Genomic DNA, 21,190 nt, shown 5'->3' on the forward strand with positions numbered 1-21,190 from the left:
CATATATATATATATATATATATATATATATATATATGTCGTACCTAATAGCCAGAACGCACTTCTCAGCCTACTATTCAAGGCCCGATTTGCCTAATAAGCCAAGTTTTCATGAATTAATGTTTTTTCGTCTACCTAACCTACCTAACCTAACCTAACCTAGCTTTTTTTGGCTACCGAACCTAACCTTACCTATAAATATAGGTTAGGTTAGGTTAGGTAGGGTTGGTTAGGTTCGGTCATATATCTACGTTAATTTTAACTCCAATAAAAAAAAATTGACCTCATACATAGAGAAAAGGGTTGCTTTATCATTTCATAAGAAAAATATTATAATAAATATATTAATTCAGGAAAACTTGGCTTATTAGGCAAATCGGGCCTTGAATAGTAGGCTGAGAAGTGAGTTCTGGCTACTAGGTACGACATATATATATATATATATATATATATATATATATATATATATTAGGTCCGTTTTGCCCAACAGCAGAGCGATTTTGTATATCATTATTCCGAGAATTACTTCCCCCAAAATTAATAATAACACTATATTGACTACATCCCAGTTCATAGAAGTTAAAAAATAAAAATAAACAAGATCGACTTACCTTACGTCCAGCCAGTGTGGTAAATCCAGGAATATTCAGTCGCTGGACGAAGCGTTCCAGGAACCTATGGACCACCTCGCGTATCTAAAGTAATCGTAAGGCCACCGTACACTAGGCGCTCCTTCGATCCTGACTTAGCTGCAGCGAGGGGGGCGGTGTGCGCGCGTGCGTCTGGTGGCTAGCTGGCTAGACCACTACTGCCAGACCTCCGGACACTGCCAGCCTCTAGCCCCATCCACCACCATCCTCTAACGCACGCATACACACACACACACGCGCGCGCGCGCTCGCTCGCTTGCAAAATGACCTTCTTCGTTTCCTCGTTTTTACGGCGCGCGATCGAGTGCCCTCACTTCTTCCTGGGCGGACTGGTGTCGTGGCCGTCGTTCCCGACGGCGATGTTATTCGTCGCTTACACTTGTTCCGTGACGTGAGACGTGTATGACTCGGGGGTCGGCGAGCCTGTGTATGGCGGATTATAGTATTCATTCGGTTTTGAAAAATGTGATGAGAATTCTGTTGAGCTGTTTTCAAGAGGTTAAGTGCAGAGATGCTTGGTTTGTAGGGAAGAGAATATGTTGGTGTGTGAGAGAGATAAAGGATGCTGGTGTTTGAGAGAATTAATGGATGCTGGTGGGTGAGAGAGAGGATGAGAGGATGCTGGGGTAGAGATGGAAAGAGAGACTGGCTGGGTATCTAGGGCAGCGGTAGACTCCCCCGCACCACGTGACCTTGACACACACCCACACGCTGTTCTTACACACGCACACGCACACACACACACACACACACACACACACACACACACACACACACACACACACACACACACACACACACACACACACACACAGGGGGTTTCGCGGCTGAGTGGACAGTGCTCTGGGGGTCGTAGTCCTAAGGGGCTGGGTTCGATTCCCGGCGGGGTCGGAAACAAATGGGCAGAGTTTCTTTCCACCCTGATGCTTCTCTTCACCTAGCAGTAAATAAGTACCTGGTAGCTAGATAGCTGATACTGGCTGCTTCCTGGGGATGTATTCACCTAGTTGTATTCGCCTTGTTGTGCTTGGCTAGATGCCGAAAACTCGTCTCTTTCGGCCGCCTCTCAACTGTCAATCAGCTTTTTTTCACACACACACACACACACACACACACACACACACACACACACACACATACACACACACACACACACACACACACACACACACACACACACACACATACACACACACACACACACACAGCAGCAGCAGCAGCAGCAGCCAGTAACAACTGTATTTACCCAGATACCAGATACCTATTTACTGCTAGGTAACAGGGGCATCAGGGTGAAAGAAACTCTGCCCATTTGTTTTCCGCCATCGCCGGGGATCGAACCCGGACCCTAGGATTACGAGTCCCAAGCGCTGTTGGGACTCAAGTCTCAAGTCCACTCAGCCACAGGCTTTCCCCCCCCCCCAGGTGTGTGCATGTGCGTACTCACCTAGTTGTACTCACCTAGTTGTGTTTGCGGGGGTTGAGCTCTGGCTCTTTGGTCCCGCCTCTCAACTGTCAGTCAACTGGTGTACAGATTCCCGAGCCTACTGGGCTCTATCTTATCTACATTTGAAACTGTGTATGGAGTCAGCCTCCACCACATCACTGCCTAATGCATTCCTCCTGTTAACTACTCTGACACTTAAAAGGTCCTTTCTAACGTCCCAGTGACTCATTTGGGTACTCAGTTTCCACCTGTGTCCCCTTGTGGGTGTACCGCCCGTGTTAAACAGTTTATCTTTATCTACCCTGTCAATTCCTCTGAGAATTTTGTAGGTAGTGATCAAGTCTCCCGTTACTCTTCTGTCTTCCAGTGTCGTGAGGTGCATTTCACGTAGCCTGTCCTCGTAACTCATGCCTCTTAGTTCTGACAGGTTCGTGTTCCTGTACAGGTTCCTTAGTGTACACACAATTAGTGTACAGGTTCCTGAAGGCAGTTATGATGTTAGCCAGCCTTGCATACGCCGCAGATGTTATTCTTTTGATGAAGGCTTCAGGTTTGGTGTGATATCAACTCCTAGATCCTTCTGTCCGTTTCATGAAGGACTTAACTTCATGAAGTGAAGTGAAGTCTCCCATTCTTCCCATTCTGTACCCTGTGTCTGGCCTCCTGTTTCCACTGCCTAGTTTCATTACCTTACATTTACTCGGGTTGAACTTTAGTAGCCATTTGTTGGACCATTCATTCAGTCTGTGTAGGTCATCTTGTAGCCTCATACTATCTTCCTCCGTCTTAGTCCTCATCATAATTTTTGCATCATCAGGAAACAGTGAGAGGAATGATTCTATACTCTCGGGTAGATTATTTACATATATCAGAAACAGTATAGGTCCAAGGACTGACCCCTGCGGGACTCCACTGGTGACGCCTCGCCAATCTGAGACCTCACCCCTCACAGTGACTCGTTGTCTTCTGTTACTTGGGTACTCCTTTATCCAATGGAGTACCTTCCCTTTCACTCCTGCCTGCATCTCCAGCTTTCGTACTAGTCTCGGGTGTGGCACTGTGTCAAAGGCTTTCTGGCAATTCAAAAATATGCAGACTGCCCACTCCTCTCATTCGTGCCTGATTCTTGTTGCCTGATCGTAGAATTCAATTAATCCTGTGAGGCATGACTCGTCACACCTAAAACCATGTTGGTGTTGTGTCACAAAGTTTCTTCGCTCCAGATGGTCCACTAGTTTTCTTCGCACAATCTTCTCCATTAACTTGCATGGTATGCAAGTTAGGGACACTGGCCTGTAGTTCAGTGCCTCCTGTCTATCCCCTTTCTTGAATATCTTGACTACGTTTGCCGTCTTTCAAATTTTTGGCAGTTCACATGTTACCAGTGATTTGTTATACACCATGGAGAGTGGCAGGTACAGTGCTTCTGCCCTTCGTTTAGTATCCATGGCGATATATCCATCTGAGCTTATAGCCTTTGTCACATCCAGTTCTAGCAAAAGCTTCCTAACATCCCCAATGGTAATCTCAAACTCCTCTAGTGATGCCTGGTTAACTATTCCTTCTCTTATCTCTGGAACTTCTCCTTGCTCTACTCAGAAGACTTCCTGGAATTTCTTATTGACTTCCTCGCACACTTTGTCGTTTGTAATGAATCTGTCTGCCCCTATCCTCAGTTTCATTACCTGTTCCTTCACTGTTGTCGTTCTCCTGATGTGGCTGTGCAGCAATTCAGGTTGAGTCTTAGCCTTGTTTGCTATGTCATTTTCATATTGCCCTTCTGCCTCTCTTGTCACCCTGACATATTCATTCCTGGCTCTCTGGTAACCTTCTCTGCTCTCAAGTGTCCTGTTATTTTTATAGTTTCTCCACGCTCTTGTACTTAATTGCTTAGCTAGCTTATATCTCTGATTAAACCATGGGTTTCTCATCTGCATTTCATTTTTTTTCCTTTTGGGCCGGGATAAACTTGTCTGCTGCCTCTTTACACTTCTTCGTGATGTATTCCATCATGTCTTGGGCCGTCTTTCCCCTGAGCTCTGTTTCCCATGTTATATCCATTAGGGATTTTCTTATCTCCTCATAGTTTCCCTTACGGAATGCTAGCCTTTTGTTTTTAGTTCCCTTCCTCGAGTATTTTAACCCTTCTTCGACCAGATACTCAAACGTCAGTACACTGTGATCGCTCATTCCTACTGGGGCCACGAAGTCAATTTCCCTTATGTCGGAGTCATTTAGAGTGAAGACTAGGTCGAGTCTCGCTGGTTCATCGTTTCCCCTCATTCGTGTTGGTTCCCTGACATGCTGGCTTAAAAAGTTTTTTGTTGCCACCTCCAGTAGTTTAGCTCTCCATGTTTCCTCTACTCCATGCGGTTCCTTGTTCTCCCAGTCTATTCTTTCGTGATTGAAGTCCTCCATGATGAGCAGATGGGATCGAATTCTCCAGGCAGCAGAGGCTGCCCTCTCAATTATATTGTTAATTAATAATTATAATTATTTTTAATTTTATTGTGTGTTTTTATTGTTATAGTGTGTGTGTGTGTACTCACCTATATGTCACCTATATGTGCTTGCAGGATCGAGCATTGACTCTTGGATCCCGCCTTTCTAGCTATCGGTTGTTTACAGCAATGACTCCTGTCCCATTTCCCTATCATACCTAGTTTTAAAAGTATGAATAGTATTTGCTTCCACAACCTGTTCCCCAAGTGCATTCCATTTTTCTACTACTCTCACGCTAAAAGAAAACTTCCTAACATCTCTGTGACACATCTGAGTTTCCAGTTTCCACCCATGTCCCCTCGTTCTGTTATTATTACGTGTGAACATTTGATCTATTTCCACTTTGTCAATTCCCCTGAGTATTTTATATGTCCCTATCATATCTCCTCTCTCCCTTCTTTTCTCTAGTGTCGTAAGGTTCAGTTCCTTCAGCCGCTCTTCATATCCCATCCCTCGTAGCTCTGGGACAAGCCTCGTCGCAAACCTCTGAACCTTCTCCAGTTTCTTTATGTGTTTCTTCAGGTGGGGGCTCCATGATGGCGCGGCATACTCTAAGACGGGTCTCACGTAGGCAGTGTAAAGCGCCCTAAAAGCTTCCTCATTTAGGTTTCTGAATGAAGTTCTAATTTTCGCCAGTGTAGAGTACGCTGCTGTCGTTATCCTATTTATATGTGCCTCAGGAGTTAGATTAGGTGTCACATCCACTCCCAGGTCTCTTTCTCGAATCGTTACAGGTAGGCTGTTCCCCTTCATTGTGTACTGTCCCTTTGGTCTCCTGTCACCTGATCCCATTTCCATAACTTTACATTTACTGGTGTTAAACTCCAGTAGCCATTTCTCTGACCATCTCTGCAGCCTGTTTAAGTCCTCTTGGAGGATCCTACAATCCTCGTCTGTCACAACTCTTCTCATTAATTTTGCGTCATCTGCAAACATCGACATGTATGATTCCACTCCTGTAAACATATCATTTACGTAAATTAGAAAGAGGATTGGTCCCAGCACCGATCCTTGAGGTACTCCACTTGTTACTGTTCGCCAGTCCGACTTTTCGCCCCTTACCATTACCCTCTGGCTCCTTCCTGTTAGGTAGTTCTTCACCCATACTAGGGCCTTTCCGCTTACTCCTGCCTGCCTCTCAAGTTTGTATAGCAGTCTCATGTGCGGTACCGTATCAAAGGCCTTTTGGCAGTCAAGAAATATGCAGTCTGCCCAGCCTTCTCTGTCCTGCCTTATCCTTGTTACTTTATCATAGAATTCTAAAAGGTTTGTTAGGCATGATTTCCCTGTCCAGAACCCATGTTGGTGCTTGTTTACAAACCCAATGCTCTCCAGGTGCTCAACAAGTCTTAGCCTAATTATTCTTTCAAGTATTTTGCAGGGGATGCTTGTCAGTGATACGGGTCTGTAGTTAAGTGCCTCCTCCCTATCCCCCTTTTTGAAAATCGGTACGACATTTGCCTCCTTCCAGCAACTGGGCAATTCTCCCGACATAAGTGACTCATTGAAGATCATTGCCAGAGGCACGCTGAGAGCCTGCGCTGCCTCTTTAAGTATCCACACATGTGTGTGTGTGTGTGTGTGTGTGTGTGTGTGTGTTTACTCACCTAATTGTGCTTGCGGGGGTTGAGCTTTGGTTTTTTGGTCCCGCCTCTCAACCATCAATCTACTTGTATACAGATTGCTGAACTTCTCAAGCTCTATCATATCTACATTTGAAACTGTGTATAGAGTCAGCCTCTACCACATCACTTCCTAGTGCATTCCAATTACTAATTACTCTGACAATGAAAAAGTTCTTTCTAATGTCTCCGTGGCTCATATGGGTACTCAGCTTCCACCTGTGTTCCCTTGTGCGTGTACCACCCGTGTTAAATAATCCATCCTTGTCTACCCTGTCAATTCCCCCTGAGAATTTTGAATGTGGTGATCATGTCTCCCCGGGCTCTTCTGTCTTCCAGCGACGTGAGGTGCAGTTCCCTCAACCTTACCTCGTAACTCATGCCTAGTTCTGGAACTAGCTTAGTGGCATACCTCTGAACTTTTGGGGGATTTATCTTGTGCTTGACAAGGTACGGGCTCCATGCTGGGGGCGCATACTCCAGGATTGGCCTTACATATGTGGTATACAAGGTTCTGAAGGATTCTTTACACAGATTTCTGAAGGCAGTTTTAATGTTAGCCAGCCTTGCATACGGCGCAGATGTTATTCTTTTGATGTGGGCTTCAGGAGACAGGTTTGGTGTGATATCAACTCCTAGATCTTTTTCTGTCTGTGTACTTACCTATTTGTACTCACCTATTTGTGTCTGCAGGATAGAACATTGATTCTTGGATCCCGCCTTTCGAGCCATCGGTTGTTTACAGCGATGATTCCGGTCCAATTTCCCTATCATATCTAGTTTCAAAATTGTGAAAAGAATTTTTATTCCACAACCTGCTCCTTAAGTACATTCCATTTTTACATTACTCTCAGGCTCAAGGAAAACTTACTTACATCTCTGTGACTAATCTGAGTTTCCAACTTCCACCCTGGAAGTGTGCATGTGTGTGTGTGAGTGTGAGTGTGTGTGAGTGTGTGTGTGTGTGTGTGTGTGTGTGTGTGTGTGTGTGTGTGTGTGTGTGTGTGTGTGTGTGGGTGTGTGTGTGTGGGTGTGTGTGTGTACTCACCTATTTGTGCTTGCGGGGATTGAGCTTTGGCTCTTTGGTCCCGCCTCTCAACTGTCAATCAACTGGTGTACAGATTCCTGAGCCTACTGGGCTCCATCATATCTACATTTAAACTGTGTATGGAGTCAGCCTCCACCACATCACTGCCTAATGCATTCCATCCGTTAACTACTCTTGGCACGGAAAAAGTTCCTTCTAACGTCCCTGTGGTTCATGTGGGTACTCAGTTTCCACCTGTGTCCCCTTGTTCGCGTCCCACCTGTGTTGAATAGTTTATCCTTGTTTACCCGGTCGATTCCCCTGTGTGTGTGTGTGTGTGTGTGTGTGTGTGTGTGTGTGTGTGTGTGTGTGTGTGTGTGTGTGTGTGTGTGTGTGTGTGTGTGTATGTGTGTATGTGTGTGTGTGTATGTGTATGTGTATGTGTATGTGTGTGTGTGTGTGTGTGTGTGTGTGTGTGTGTGTGTGTGTGTGTGTGTGTGTGTGTGTGTGTGTGTTTACTATTTATGTCTGCAGAATCGAGCTATTAGCTCTTGGCATAATAGACAAAATTGAGGAAAAATAGATTGATTAGAAAGGCGGAGTCCGAGAGTTGACAGTTCGAGCCTGTTGCAGGCACAAATAGAAAGTGGTCATCATTAATCTTGTTGTTTGTTAGAAGTGTGAGTACAAAAGACCTTGACGAAACGTCCTTACTAGTTCTAGATGAAACATTCGTACTAGACGAAGCACTCGTACTGGTCAAAAAAGTATAAACTGCTCGTAAAACTTGCTCGTTTAAAAAAAAAAAGAGTATAAACTGCTCGTAAAAGTATAAACTCTTAACGAAACACTTATACTATATCCCACTACATACACACCACCATATACACCCCTAAGTGTATATGGTGGGGTGTATATAGTGAGGTGTATATGGTGTATATGGGGTGTATATACCCCACCATATACACCCTAGGTGTATATGGTGGGTATAAGAGTATAAGAGTTTATACTCAACTAGGTGAGTACCCCACCACATCTATCCAAAAGACCGACTAATTATTTACCTTAGTAAATAACATTGTAAAACGATTTGTAAATAAATTTGTAAATAATTAGGTTCTAGGGAAGGGATCAAGGGAAATATTATTAATCATCTTGGGGTTGGGGGGTGGTCTCGAGAATTCCGGGTTCGAATCCCAGTCGGGACAAAAGTGATTGTGGGACATTTCCTTTCACCTAATCCATCTGTTCACCTAGCAGTAACGTGCGAGCCCGAGCAACAGACCTAATTAACCTATCGAGGCAGATATACACAGAAAACGTCAGTATTACGACGCTTAAAATGTTACTAATGCGTCGCATTTTTAACGGATTGGTCAATTCCGTACGAAATGGGACGATGGGTGACTCTTTAGTATATAAAGAGGCTTGGCTTGGCGTCCCGTTCTCTCTCGTAAACCGTCACTATTTTTACGGAACCTATTTATCCCTTAAAAATGGGAAGTATTAGTAATGAGGGAAGAAGAGAAACACAGAAGGAAGGAGAGGAACAGAGACGGAAGAAGAACAAAGACGGAAGGAGAGGAACAGAGACGGAAGGAGAGGAACAGAGACGGAAGGAGAGGAACAGAGACGGAAGGAGAGGAACAGAGACGGAAGGAGAGGAACAGAGACGGAAGGAGAGGAACAGAGACGGAAGGAGAGGAACAGAGACGGAAGGAGAGGAACAGAGACGGAAGGAGAGGAACAGAGACGGAAGGAGAGGAACAGAGACGGAAGGAGAGGAACAAAGATAAGAGGATGAAGAAAGAGGAAATAAGAGTATCAATTAACTCATTAAAACACTCTCCACTCACCTAAGATAAAAAAAAAAACACGACCAATAAAATAAAAAAAAACAAGGAAGTGCGTATGTGTGTGTGTGTGTGTTTGTTTTTGTTGGTTTAATAAACACAAGGGTACAGGGCACGAATACATGCCCCAGCCTACCCTAGCCAGGGCATAAAAAAATTATTATGGTTGTAGAGCTCATCAACCCTATCAGCGTCTCTCGGCTATTTTATACTCGTGTATATATATATATATATATATATATATATATATATATATATATATATATATATATATATATATATATATATATTGATTATGGCAAAAGAAAGTCTGCATGATGTTGTATCTAGACTTCCAATCTTCCAAGCGAGACATTCAACATACGCGTTCAATGATAATCTTGTACGACCTCAGTAATGACAGTTCCCATCCATAAGAGTTTCCTGTCGGTGCTTTCCAGTTTCCAGTCTGGTCCTTCGGGTACAGGGATGGCCATTGTCTAACAAAAAGTGATTCCTGTCAGTATTTTCCAGTTTCTAGCCACGTCTTTCAGGTACAGGGATGGCCGAGTCTATCAAGAGGAGCTTCCTTCTGTTTTCCAGGTCCCAGACTCGCCCTTCGGGGACATAGATGAGCAGTCCGGATAACTTGTTTAAGGTTGTGGTTACCGCTGGAGGGCGCAATGTGTTGGGAGGGTGAGGATCAAGTGAGGAATATATATATATATAAGTTTAGCAGCAGGAGAGGGAGCACTGATATAATGTTCAGTCCCCTTAGTTTGTCCTCGTAGCTCAGCTCCCTTAGTTTGTCCTCGTAGCTCAGCTCCCTTAGTTTGTCCTCGTAGCTCAGCTTCCTCAGTTTGTCCTCGTAGCTCAGCTCCCTTAGTTTGTTCTCGTAGCTCAGCTCCCTTAGTTTGTCCTCGTAGCTCAGCTCCCTTAGTTTGGCCTCGTAGCTCGCATCACTTAGATCAGAGAGTATATAGTCTTGACCCCAAACTCTGTGTTCCAGAAAATCTGTACTCACTTGTTCTTGCGGGGGTTGAGCTTCGGCTCTTTGGTCCCGCCTGGGCCTTTAGCTGTTTATATCTGTGTTTATTTATAAACTTTTTTTTTTTTGCCACCGAGGCTGTTTTTCAAGTGGTGGCCGGGATCTTGCACGTCAGGATTATGACCCCTACAACGGTCAAGTCTAAAAGAAAGGTGTGAGTTTTCCCTGTGCGGCGTCGATAATCTCTAAACCTAACCTAACCCAACCTAACTTATCCTAACCTAACCTATTGTCACCCAGAATAACCTTATCTAGCTCATCATATCCTAACCCAACCTAAGCTAACCTAATGAAATCTAACCTAACATAACTCAAACTTCTCCTGTTAATTACCTAATCTCAACCTATCGTAACCTAACTTATCTGAACCTAATCTAACTCAATCTATCCTAACCTAACCCACTGACGTCACTATGACGTCAGAGTGTTCATTCCGGGGGCGGGTTTTAGACCCGTCTCCTTAGATCAGCCACAGCTACAAATTTCTAATATTTGTTAGCAGTAATTCTGGTGTTTGCCCAGACGGGGTGGGTGACGGGTGGGGGGCCTGGGTGGGTGGGGAGGATGGGAGGGGGCCGGAGTGGGGAATGGGTGGGGTGGGGGGTGGGGGGTTGGGGGTTCTGACGATATGGGGGTGGGGGGGACGCCATGGCCAGCTTGACGTCACAACTCTCGACCGCCCTGGACACGCCCTGGACACGGTCACCACCAACGACAATTGCCACGACCTTCATACCTGACCTGCTACCACCAACACCACTACCACCACCACCACTCTTCTACCACCACCATTACTACAATTAATATTACTACTGCTATTAATATCACTTCTGCTACTATTAATACTAGTATTAATATGTTTTTATTGAGATCAGAATTATTACTGTAGTTAGTATTTAAACTGAAGTGCCATCGTTTAGAAAGCTAGATGATATGCTTCCTAGAAACTACGTTCCTTGAAGACTGTCTCCGTATACCTATCAGTGTTCACGGTCTATATAGGTCTTCATGCCCAGCCTGCTAGCCTTGTACCTGCTGCGTTTCAATTTAACAATTCTGACTATCAAATGCTTTGGCGAATCGGGCCTTAAAGTTGTGGATGGAGGTGGCTTCCACAACTTCCTCTTAGAACATTCCACTTGTTAACTACCTGTACTGGGTACGAGTACTCTCTTACGCCCTTTCGGTTCCTTTCCGTTTCCAGCTTCCTGCTGTCCTGCCTTTCTCTCAGTCCAAAGAGGCTGTTCATGTCCACCTTATCTATTCCCCTCAGTATCTTGTATGTTGTGATCATACCCCTTATGTTCCTCTTATCCTCTAGAGTTGAGAGATATAGTTTGGGCTTCACAAGGTGCGGATTCCATGCCGGTGCTGCATATTCCAGTTTTGATCTAACAATGGTTGTGTGGATTGCTTTGAAGAAGTCCTGATTCAGTTTTCCAAACGATGTTCTGATATTTGACAGCGTCGCATATGCTGCTGATGTTATCCTGTTTATGTGTGCCTCCGGTGTGTGAGTGTCGGGAGGTGTAGTGTGGTCCAGATTGTAGCAACAACCCATTGGGCACAATACCCAAGAGTGGCGTTGGTTCGACGTTCAGTCAACGATAAGTCACCGTCGATGTTTATTAGGCGTTGAACTGGCGTTGGTGTGGGATATTGTGCGCACTGGGACGAGGCGAGGGACCCCCACTCCAGCATACAGAGAGAGAGAGAGGATCTCTCTCTCTCTCTCTCTCTCTCTCTCTCTCTCTCTCTCTCTCTCTCTCTCTCTCTCTCTCTCTCTCCCTCCCTCCCCTCGCCTGGAACACCAAACACACAACGTAATTTCGTCATATTCACCATTTTGTTCCCATTGTTACAAAGTTGTACCGACGTTCAAAAACGTTTCCAGCGGGGACAATATCCAAGAGCATCAATCGTCAATTCAAACCCGAATCAGCGTTCATCAATGTTGACCTAACGTTGATGCAGCGTTGACTCAACGCACCGCTGGTGGCTATCGTGCCCACGGGCATGTGGTCAGGGTGTGTGTTGGGCGAGGTCCTCCAGGGGCCGAACAAGTTCACGCCAGGCTAACGCGGCCTTCAGCCCCGCGTCCAGCCGCCGCCGCACATCCTGGACCGTGGTGTTGCCTTGCTTGCCTACGTCAGAGACCGCTGACATCTGCTGACACGCCTTGCAAGACAGTCCCGCGTGGGGCCGCCTGTTGGAGGTCACCTCGTAACAGCCTGCCACCTGCTGGAGGTGGCAGGAGGTATCCCCCCAGTCTCCAGTACACAACCATGAGACAAGCGTCGCATTCTTCATTCCCTCCGCCGAAGACTTGTGTGGCCCGCGGAGTGCATCTCTGAAACAGACCACGCAGACCCGTTGGCTTGAGATACCCGGAGCTTTGCAATTACTTTATTCACTCTCGTGTTCTTGAGGATATCCTCATAATGCACTCAACATTTTCCAGTGCAGACTACTTATCACATGTATGACTAACCATCCTGTGTGATGGGGATTTTAGCATCACGTAGCTTGTCAACAGCTTGTTGACACACACTGTACTCCCCTTCATATAGTCTAGGGCAGCGGCTCAAATGCAGATGTACTTCAATGTGTTAATTACAAAAAGAAAATCTCTGAAACATTTAGTAATACACCAGCGGCTCTCAGCCTCCTTCCTGTGGCTCTGAGGTCGCTCCTTCTGTTTCTCTCTGTCCCCCGTGCGGAGTGGCAACATGTATCTTCTTTGCATTAGGCCTATAACATCCATTTATCCATCTCTCTCTCTCTCTCTCTCTCTCTCTCTCTCTCTCTCTCTCTCTCTCTCTCTCTCTCTCTCTCTCTCTCTCTCTCTCTCTCTCTCTCGCTGGAGAGAGAGAGAGAGGCGCGGAAATACTCGACTCATCCGACAATATCATTTCTAAACAGCACCTTCCCAGTCAGGTTAATATTAGAGAAGTCTTTCCGCCCTGACCAGGTGGGGGAAGGTAGTATTCCCTTCTCACCATCTAAATGCCTGTCTGTGGTCGTCATGCCATTCCACTAACATACGAATATGGGGGAACAGCAGCAGCTCTTTCACCCCGTACGAGGCAGCTCCTAGTTTAATCCACCAGAAATTTCATATATACGACTCTAACAAGAAAAGTTAAATTTGATCTCTGAAGGGAAGGCCAGCCATTTGGGCTGGACGGTAGAGCGACGGTCTCGGTTCATACAGGTCGGCGTTCAATCCACGACCGTCCTAGTGGTTGGGAAACCATTCCTATCCCACCCTTCGTCCCATTCCAAATCCTTATCCTGACCCCCTTCCAGGTGCTATATAGTCGTAATGGATTGACGCGTGATAATTACCTCCCTTGCCTCTGAGGGGAAGGTAACTATGAGGAGAAAGCGCCAAGCCATTACGACTATATAGCACTTGGAAGGAATATGAGGATAAGGAGTTGGGATGGGACGGAGGGGATGGACTGGTACCCAACCGCTTGGACGGTCGGGGATTGAACCCCGACCTGCATGAGCCGAGACCGTCGCTCTACCCCTGATCTCTGAACAAACGCAGATTGACGGGAAAAGAGGGAAATTGTTTTCGGGAATGTTCACGTAATAGGTAAACTAAATGGGTGAATTAATCATATTTTACTCTTAAAATTAAAATTTTCAGGTTTTGGTTAGGTTTTAGGGTCCACGTCAGCCTCTGAAGGATTGCTGACGTCACCACAAGAGCCACCTGCTGACCAACCAGCAAGTGGTGTAAACTGGCTTGTAATTGGCTTGTAATTGCTGCAAATGGCTCGTAAAGAGTTCAGTGAGCTTGTGAACACATGGTTGAGGCAGCGTGACGCTGTAGGCTGCGCCAGCCAGACAATTTTTATTCCCCCCAGAGGATACCAGGACAAGGTAACTGTACTATGGAACACCAATGCACGTGGGTCCTGTGGAAAGTATCTAAGATAGTTATTGTACGCTGTGCAGTATCTAAGATAATTAATGTTCATTGTATAATCTCTAAGATAATACTGTGTAGTATGTAAGATAACTAGAGAGAACATTTGTACACTTCCCTCACAATCTCTCTCATACTTTCCCCTCACACACTCCCTGTCGAAATGAAAAGTCGAAAATTCCAGTTTTGCAGCAGGAAACTTTCCTTATTATGACTACTCAATAGCTTAGTCGATAGAGCTTCGGCCTCACACACAGGTGGGGTCCACGGTTCGAGTCTTCTATAGTCCCCAGGTGAATGGAATGTTTATTTCCAGGGGAAGTGTGGATGACAGTCCTACACTACAAGCCAGTGAGCATCAAGGAATTGTGTGAAGCCTTGGGAAGGCTTCAGTATAAGCCTCCGGAACACTAAAGGCTTCTGTTGAATCACAGCTTGCAGTGATTTTTGACCCATGTCGTGGTGTAGTGGTCTAAAACGTTTGCTTAGGAGAACCTTCAGCATAGGTTCGAATCCTTCTCACGGCCCCTAGTAATTTTCTCTAAAGACCAGAGTAGAATCGAAAGTAGAAACCTGCAGGGTCATACAGGACCACCCCCATCCAGGATCCAAGCTGGCCTTCGCTGCACATTCCGGCTATTCCTGCTGGCATAAATCGCTCCGTAATTATACACATTAAGGGCCCCCTCTGCCTATTAGGTTCCGTGCCTGTCCCAGGACCCACGTTGGTGGAGCGGCTGTTACCGCAGATAGGGGCACACAAGAACAAGTTTTTGTTACGTTGGGCTGTTACCCCCCCCCCCCCCCCCCCCCCCCCCCCCCCCCCCCCCCCCCACACACACACACACACAAAGCACACGACGTGAAGACGTATTTTTAACGTTATTACGTTGTATCGACGTTGTGGTTATGTTGCGTGTCTGCTGGGGGTATATGGTAGGGATGGATAATGAGCCAACTAAGTCTCTATAGCATGTAATGCGATGCTTTTTTTAGGTGGGGAAGAGGAGGGGTTCGCAACAACGTGCTGGGAGAAAGCTAGGTAATTACATGGGGCTTATTAGTATGGGAGAACGTACGTGTGAGAGAGAGAGAGAGAGAGAGAGAGAGAGAGAGAGAGAGAGAGAGAGAGAGAGAGAGAGAGAGAGAGAGAGAGAGTGAGTGAGTGAGTGAGAGAGAGAGAGTGAGAGAGTGAGTGAGTGAGAGAGCAACCTGTCCTCGGTACCACCATAGTATTTATGTCACATAATGCTCATAGTTCCTATGCTGCTAATGCTCAGTGTTTCCCTGTGGTAGATTTAGAGTTATTAGCTCTCACCAGGCACCAACCCTTCCTCACGTCCCATAGTACCCGTCCCATAGTACCCGTCCCATCGCCGTAGACGCCAGAATAGTCTGTTTGATCAATTTTGAACGATAATTGAAATTTTCCATTCCCACTTCTGGTGTCCGCACCTACTTGTGCGTGTGGAGGTTGAACTCTGGCTCTTTGTTCCCGCCTCTCAACTGTCAATCAACTGGTGTACAGGTTCCTGAGCCTACTGGGCTCTATCATATCTACATTTGAAACTGTGTATGGAGTCAGTCTCCACCACATTACTGCCTAATGCATTCCATCTGTTAACTACTCTGACACTGAAAAAGTTCTTTCTAATGTCTTGTTGCTCATTGCTTTGTTGCTCATGTTACTAAATTTCCACCTGTTTCCCCTTGTTTGTGTCCCACCAATGCTAAACAGTTTATATTTATGTACATTGTCAATTCCTCTAAGAATCTTATAGGTAGTGATCATGTTTCCCCTAACTTTTCTTTCTTCCAGTGTCGCGAGATTCAGTTATAGTAATCTTTCCTCGTAGCTCATACCTCTCAGCTCGTGGACTAGCATGGTGGCATACCTCTGAACCTTTTCTAACTTCGTTTTGTGTTTGACTAGATATGGACTCCAGGCTGGAGATGCATATTCCAGTATTGGTCTGACATATGAGGTATACAAGGTTCTGAATGATTCCTTACACAACTTTCTGAAGGAGAAATTTGCCTAATATTTTCCATCCTATTCGAATGTCATGGATCAGCTACATCCTACTAAAGGCTCGTAGTTTAGTTCTGAGAAACCTTGGTAATTATCAGTAAATTATAATAATTATTCCAAGAAATATTATTTGTATATCAGAATCAGAATTATTTTAAAAGAATTATTATCTGTAAATATTTCAATTGGCGCCAAATTATTATATACACAATAGAATATGCTCTAAACATATTAAAGAAAATGGATCGTACATTATGAAATAATGAAAACGCTTAGCGTAGGGTACTCTACACTATCATCCACAGAATGGGTATGGGGGACCAATACCGTTCATAGGATGGGAATAGGGACCACAACACCCACGAAATGGGTATTGGATCCAATACTACCAGCACATGCCCTCTGTACCACCACGTGCACCTTGTTCTTCCATATGTACCCCTGTATGTACTCTTTACCCCCACCTGTACTCTGCATCTGCATGTGTACTCTTTACCGCAAAATTTACTCTGTACCACTACGTGCACCCTTTGCTGTGCTAGGATCCCGGTAGTACAGACGGGATCATTCTTGACGCACAATCGAGAATTTCTGGTCCGAATCCCGGACGGGACAGAAAAGGTTGGGCACATTTCCTTTCACCTAATGAATCTGTTTACATAGCAGTGAGTAGGTACCCAGGAGTTAGTCAGTCTGTTGTGGGGTTGTACCCTGTATCGCCACATGTACTCTGTACCCCCACATGTACTCTGTACCCTCCACATGTACTCTGTACCCTCCACATGTACTCTGTACCCTCCACATGTACTCTGTACCCTGTATCACCATGTACTCTGCACCCCACCTTCAAATAGCCGATGAGTATTGGGTAATACGTGAAAAAAATTATTAATTAATAATTACCAAAGCAATCAATTTATTATACAGTTCTTGCATCCTGGGAATGGACAGTAATTGGACCTTGTGGGAGTGAACACAGAGAACGGAGACCTTGTGGGACTGAGCACAAAGAACGGAGACCTTGTGGGACTGAGCACAGAGAACGGAGACCTTGTGGGACTGAGCACAGAGGACGGAGACCTTGTGGGACTGAGCACAGAGAACGGAGACCTTGGTGGACTGAGCACAGAGGACGGAGACCTTGTGGGACTGAGCACAGAGGACGGAGACCTTGTGGGACTGAGCACAGAGAACGGAGACCTTGTGGGACTGAGCACAGAGGACGGAGACCTTGTGGGACTGAGCACAGAGAACGGAGACCTTGGTGGACTGAGCACAGAGGACGGAGACCTTGTGGGACTGAGCACAGAGGACGGAGACCTTGTGGGACTGAGCACAGAGAACGGAGACCTTGGTGGACTGAGCACAGAGGACGGAGACCTTGGTGGACTGAGCACAGAGGACGGAGACCTTGTGGGACTGAGCACAGAGAACGGAGACCTTGTGGGACTGAGCACAGAGAACGGAGACCTTGTGGGACTGAGCACAGAGGACGGAGACCTTGTGGGACTGAGCACAGAGAACGGAGACCTTGTGGGACTGAGCACAGAGGACGGAGACCTTGTGGGACTGAGCACAGAGGACGGAGACCTTGTGGGACTGAGCACAGAGAACGGAGACCTTGTGGGACTGAGCACAGAGGACGGAGACCTTGTGGGACTGAGCACAGAGAACGGAGACCTTGTGGGACTGAGCACAGAGAACGGAGTCCTTGTGGGACTGAGCACAGAGGACGGAGACCTTGTGGGACTGAGCACAGAGGACGGAGACCTTGTGGGACTGAGCACAGAGAACGGAGACCTTGTGGGACTGAGCACAGAGAACGGAGACCTTGTGGGACTGAGCACAGAGAACGGAGACCTTGTGGGACTGAGCACAGAGAACGGAGACCTTGTGGGACTGAGCACAGAGAACGGAGACCTTGTGGGACTGAGCACAGAGGACGGAGACCTTGTGGGACTGAGCACAGAGGACGGAGACCTTGTGGGACTGAGAACAGAGGACGGAGACCTTGTGGGACTGAGCACAGAGGACGGAGACCTTGTGGGACTGAGCACAGAGGACGGAGACCTTGTGGGACTGAGCACAGAGGACGGAGACCTTGTGGGACTGAGCACAGAGGACGGAGACCTTGTGGGACTGAGAACAGAGGACGGAGACCTTGTGGGACTGAGCACAGAGAACGGAGACCTTGTGGGACTGAGCACAGAGGACGGAGACCTTGTGGGACTGAGCACAGAGAACGGAGACCTTGTGGGACTGAGCACAGAGAACGGAGTCCTTGTGGGACTGAGCACAGAGGACGGAGACCTTGTGGGACTGAGCACAGAGGACGGAGACCTTGTGGGACTGAGCACAGAGGACGGAGACCTTGTGGGACTGAGCACAGTGCTGCAAATTTAGCTAAATTATTTGCTCGTAAGGAGGGTATTGATTAACATCTCTGACTGCCTCTGAGCAGCCTGAGGGCAGCAATATTCAGAGAAAATTCAAGAAAATCTAATTAGCTTGAGGCAACGTAAAATAATGAATAATAATTATTGTTTCTTTTTATTTGGGAAACACACTTATTGTACAACAAAACAGAAAAACATCAACAGCATCATTCACATGTATAAAGCAAGAAACACACTGACAAACTGCAGAACAGGAACACACAAACAAAAGTCATACAATACACAAAATGGAATCATAAACATAGGTAACAATGAAATACAGTCAGAAAAGAAAAAGCACTAGAGCATAACCCAACAATAACCAGGCAAGAAACACATGAAAAAATAACCCGTATCACATAGCTCATCAAAACAAATAAATAAATCAACACAAAGCAAGAACCACACACACAGTTAATCATCATCATATTTATCCGGATAGAAACGACGCGGGTACTTCTTCCTGTAGGCATCCCACTGAGCCCACAATTCCGCAGACGCGTTAACGTGACTACGTGATCCTCGCGGACGATGCATGATGTCTGGAACATCCAGATCGGCGCCCTCCACCACGGGGGCGGAAGTCACGGGAAGAGGCCGTACAGAGCTCTTCGGTGCAGACGGTAGAACTACACGGGACTGAAGCACAGGAGCCGGCCGGACACAGGGCGGCAACATAGCGGGCAGAGGCGCAGGGGACACAATCACAGAGGGCGATGATGCAGGGGCCGACACCGCAGGGGGGGGGGGGGGAAGTAACAAAGGACGGCTGAGCAGAGGGCAGACGCGCAGCTGTCGGCATCACTGAGGGCTGATGCGCGGAAGGCACAGACATGGGCGCCAGAGGCACGGGAGCCGCCGGAACAGAATCTTTCTTAAGAACCAGCACCAAGTCCCTCTCCCTCTCCCGCAACCTCGGCCGGTGCCACAACCTCCCAGCTCGGGGAACCAGCAACCGGGGACGCAGAGGCAGCCGGAGAAGACACCGGACCAGGGCCAGGCGACAGTCCCACCACAGGACCTACCACCGCTGCAACACGGCCCACAGGAGCCGCAGGCACTCCAACATCGTCGCCCACATCATCATCCACAGAAGACGAACTTCCTGAGTCCCCAAAATCCCTGACGTCGGCCCAGGCCTCACCACAAGGCGGAGACAGCCTCAAAGCTCGCCGCGAACGCTTGGACACAGGTCGTCGGAACTATCACCCCCGCCAGGAGGCACCGTAGCAGAACCTTCGGTCGGTCGCGCAGCTCCCCGCAGCGCACGATCACTCAACATCGCAGCCTCATCAACCCGGAGAACAGGACCACACACCACAAGAGACATCCCAGCGTGCACGTCGACACGGGCCGAAGACACAGCTGCCAGAGACAGTACAGGCCGGGGCGCAGCCTCGACGTTCGGAGGCACGAGACCACACACCACACTTGACTGGAGACGAGGCAGGCAGAGGTGGCTGAGGTGTGGAAGCCAGGGATGCACTAACTTCCACTCCGACACCTACAACCACATCGAGGCTGGCATCAGAGACCGGCAACGAGGCACCAGACGACTGGGAAGTATTATTCACCACAGTAGCACCTTCCGACAGGTCCGGGAACACCAACGGGGGAAAGTCTTCCTCCTTGAAGAGATTCACAGGCCCGACCCGGATCGCATCACAACCCGCAGCCTGATGGCCTGAGAGTCCACACCGAAAACAAGTCCGGGCTGACCCCCATAGAATACGCATATCATGAAGCCCAGAAGCAGGAGAGACGAAGGAATGGGGTCCTTCAAGCGCAGCGCCACAGTGCGGGTCCCATTTGAAACACCCTTCCACCGCCCGGAAAAGACTGCATTCATCCGGACACTCAAGACCCGCCCACACCGGGTAAAGTGACGTTGGAGAAGAGAATCAGAGAACTCGAAGGGAACACCATAAACTGCCACATAGGTAGTCTTACTGTACCTGTCCGACACTTCCACCGAACACCACCCTCAGGCAGAGTAAACGTCCTCCCGTCAAAGCGGTCCACAAAGTCACGATACACAGCCGTAGAGCAGAATTTCACAACAGCTCGATGCCCGACACAAGTTGAACGCCGCACACAGACATCCACCCGCAACATGTTAATCATCACCACCTCAACTGCTGGGTAAGACGTTGGGCCAGTAAATTTTAGTCCAATGGTATCCCTCCACTTCACAGGGGGAAGGGGGGCCGCCATCCCTCCAGCCGCCACAGCCCCAAGGGTCCGCTCACACACAAACTACCACGCGTCAGTAAACCAGGAGCTCACAGGCGACATGTCCACCTTCGCCCAGAGCCAGGCGAGCACACTCTACTCTTGCGTTTGTGGTGGGAGGGTGCCAGGCGTTTTGACACCCGACACCAAAACCATCTTAACTGTCCGGAGTAATCTGGGCCAACGACGTTGAAGTGGCAATGAATTAAGAACCATTTGCTTGGAACATTTTGCTTGCTGGGAATCTGCGACCCCTCACCGGCAGTTCCTCTAGAGTCTAGAGGGTTGTTTGGTGACCCAATTAGGAACACTCTGGGCGTCTTCAGTGCCCTCGGCTCCGACAGGCGGGAAGCAGGGGAACAGTATCCAGTGGGCGCAATATCCATGAGCAAAAAACACGTCAAAATAAAAAGAAATTGGCAA

At 47.3% G+C, this 21,190-nt stretch overlaps 2 protein-coding genes across 3 annotated transcripts in view; one reads left to right on the forward strand and one right to left on the reverse strand.

The window, feature by feature from the left end:
- Positions 1–835, reverse strand: part of LOC123769779 (uncharacterized) — a 48,826-nt gene extending 47,991 nt beyond the window's left edge. For both annotated transcript variants that reach the window (XM_045761029.2, XM_045761028.2), the window contains exon 1: positions 612–835. The gene's annotated coding sequence lies outside the window, so the exon portion shown is untranslated. The remainder of the gene's footprint in view (positions 1–611) is intronic.
- Positions 836–8,760: 7,925 nt separating this feature from the next.
- LOC138350428 (octapeptide-repeat protein T2-like) lies at positions 8,761–9,108 on the forward strand. Its single transcript, XM_069301065.1, has one exon. The coding sequence runs from the start codon at positions 8,761–8,763 to the stop codon at positions 9,106–9,108; it is 348 nt and encodes a 115-aa protein (XP_069157166.1).
- Positions 9,109–21,190: the final 12,082 nt, after the last annotated feature.

Source organism: Procambarus clarkii, chromosome 45 (genome assembly GCF_040958095.1).
Source record: "Procambarus clarkii isolate CNS0578487 chromosome 45, FALCON_Pclarkii_2.0, whole genome shotgun sequence".
In the NCBI taxonomy this organism is placed as follows: domain Eukaryota; kingdom Metazoa; phylum Arthropoda; class Malacostraca; order Decapoda; family Cambaridae; genus Procambarus; species Procambarus clarkii.

Bases quoted from the DNA above. Each gene is read 5' to 3' on its own strand.
- LOC138350428 (XM_069301065.1), top strand. From the start codon at position 8,761: ATGAGGGAAGAAGAGAAACACAGAAGGAAGGAGAGGAACAGAGACGGA.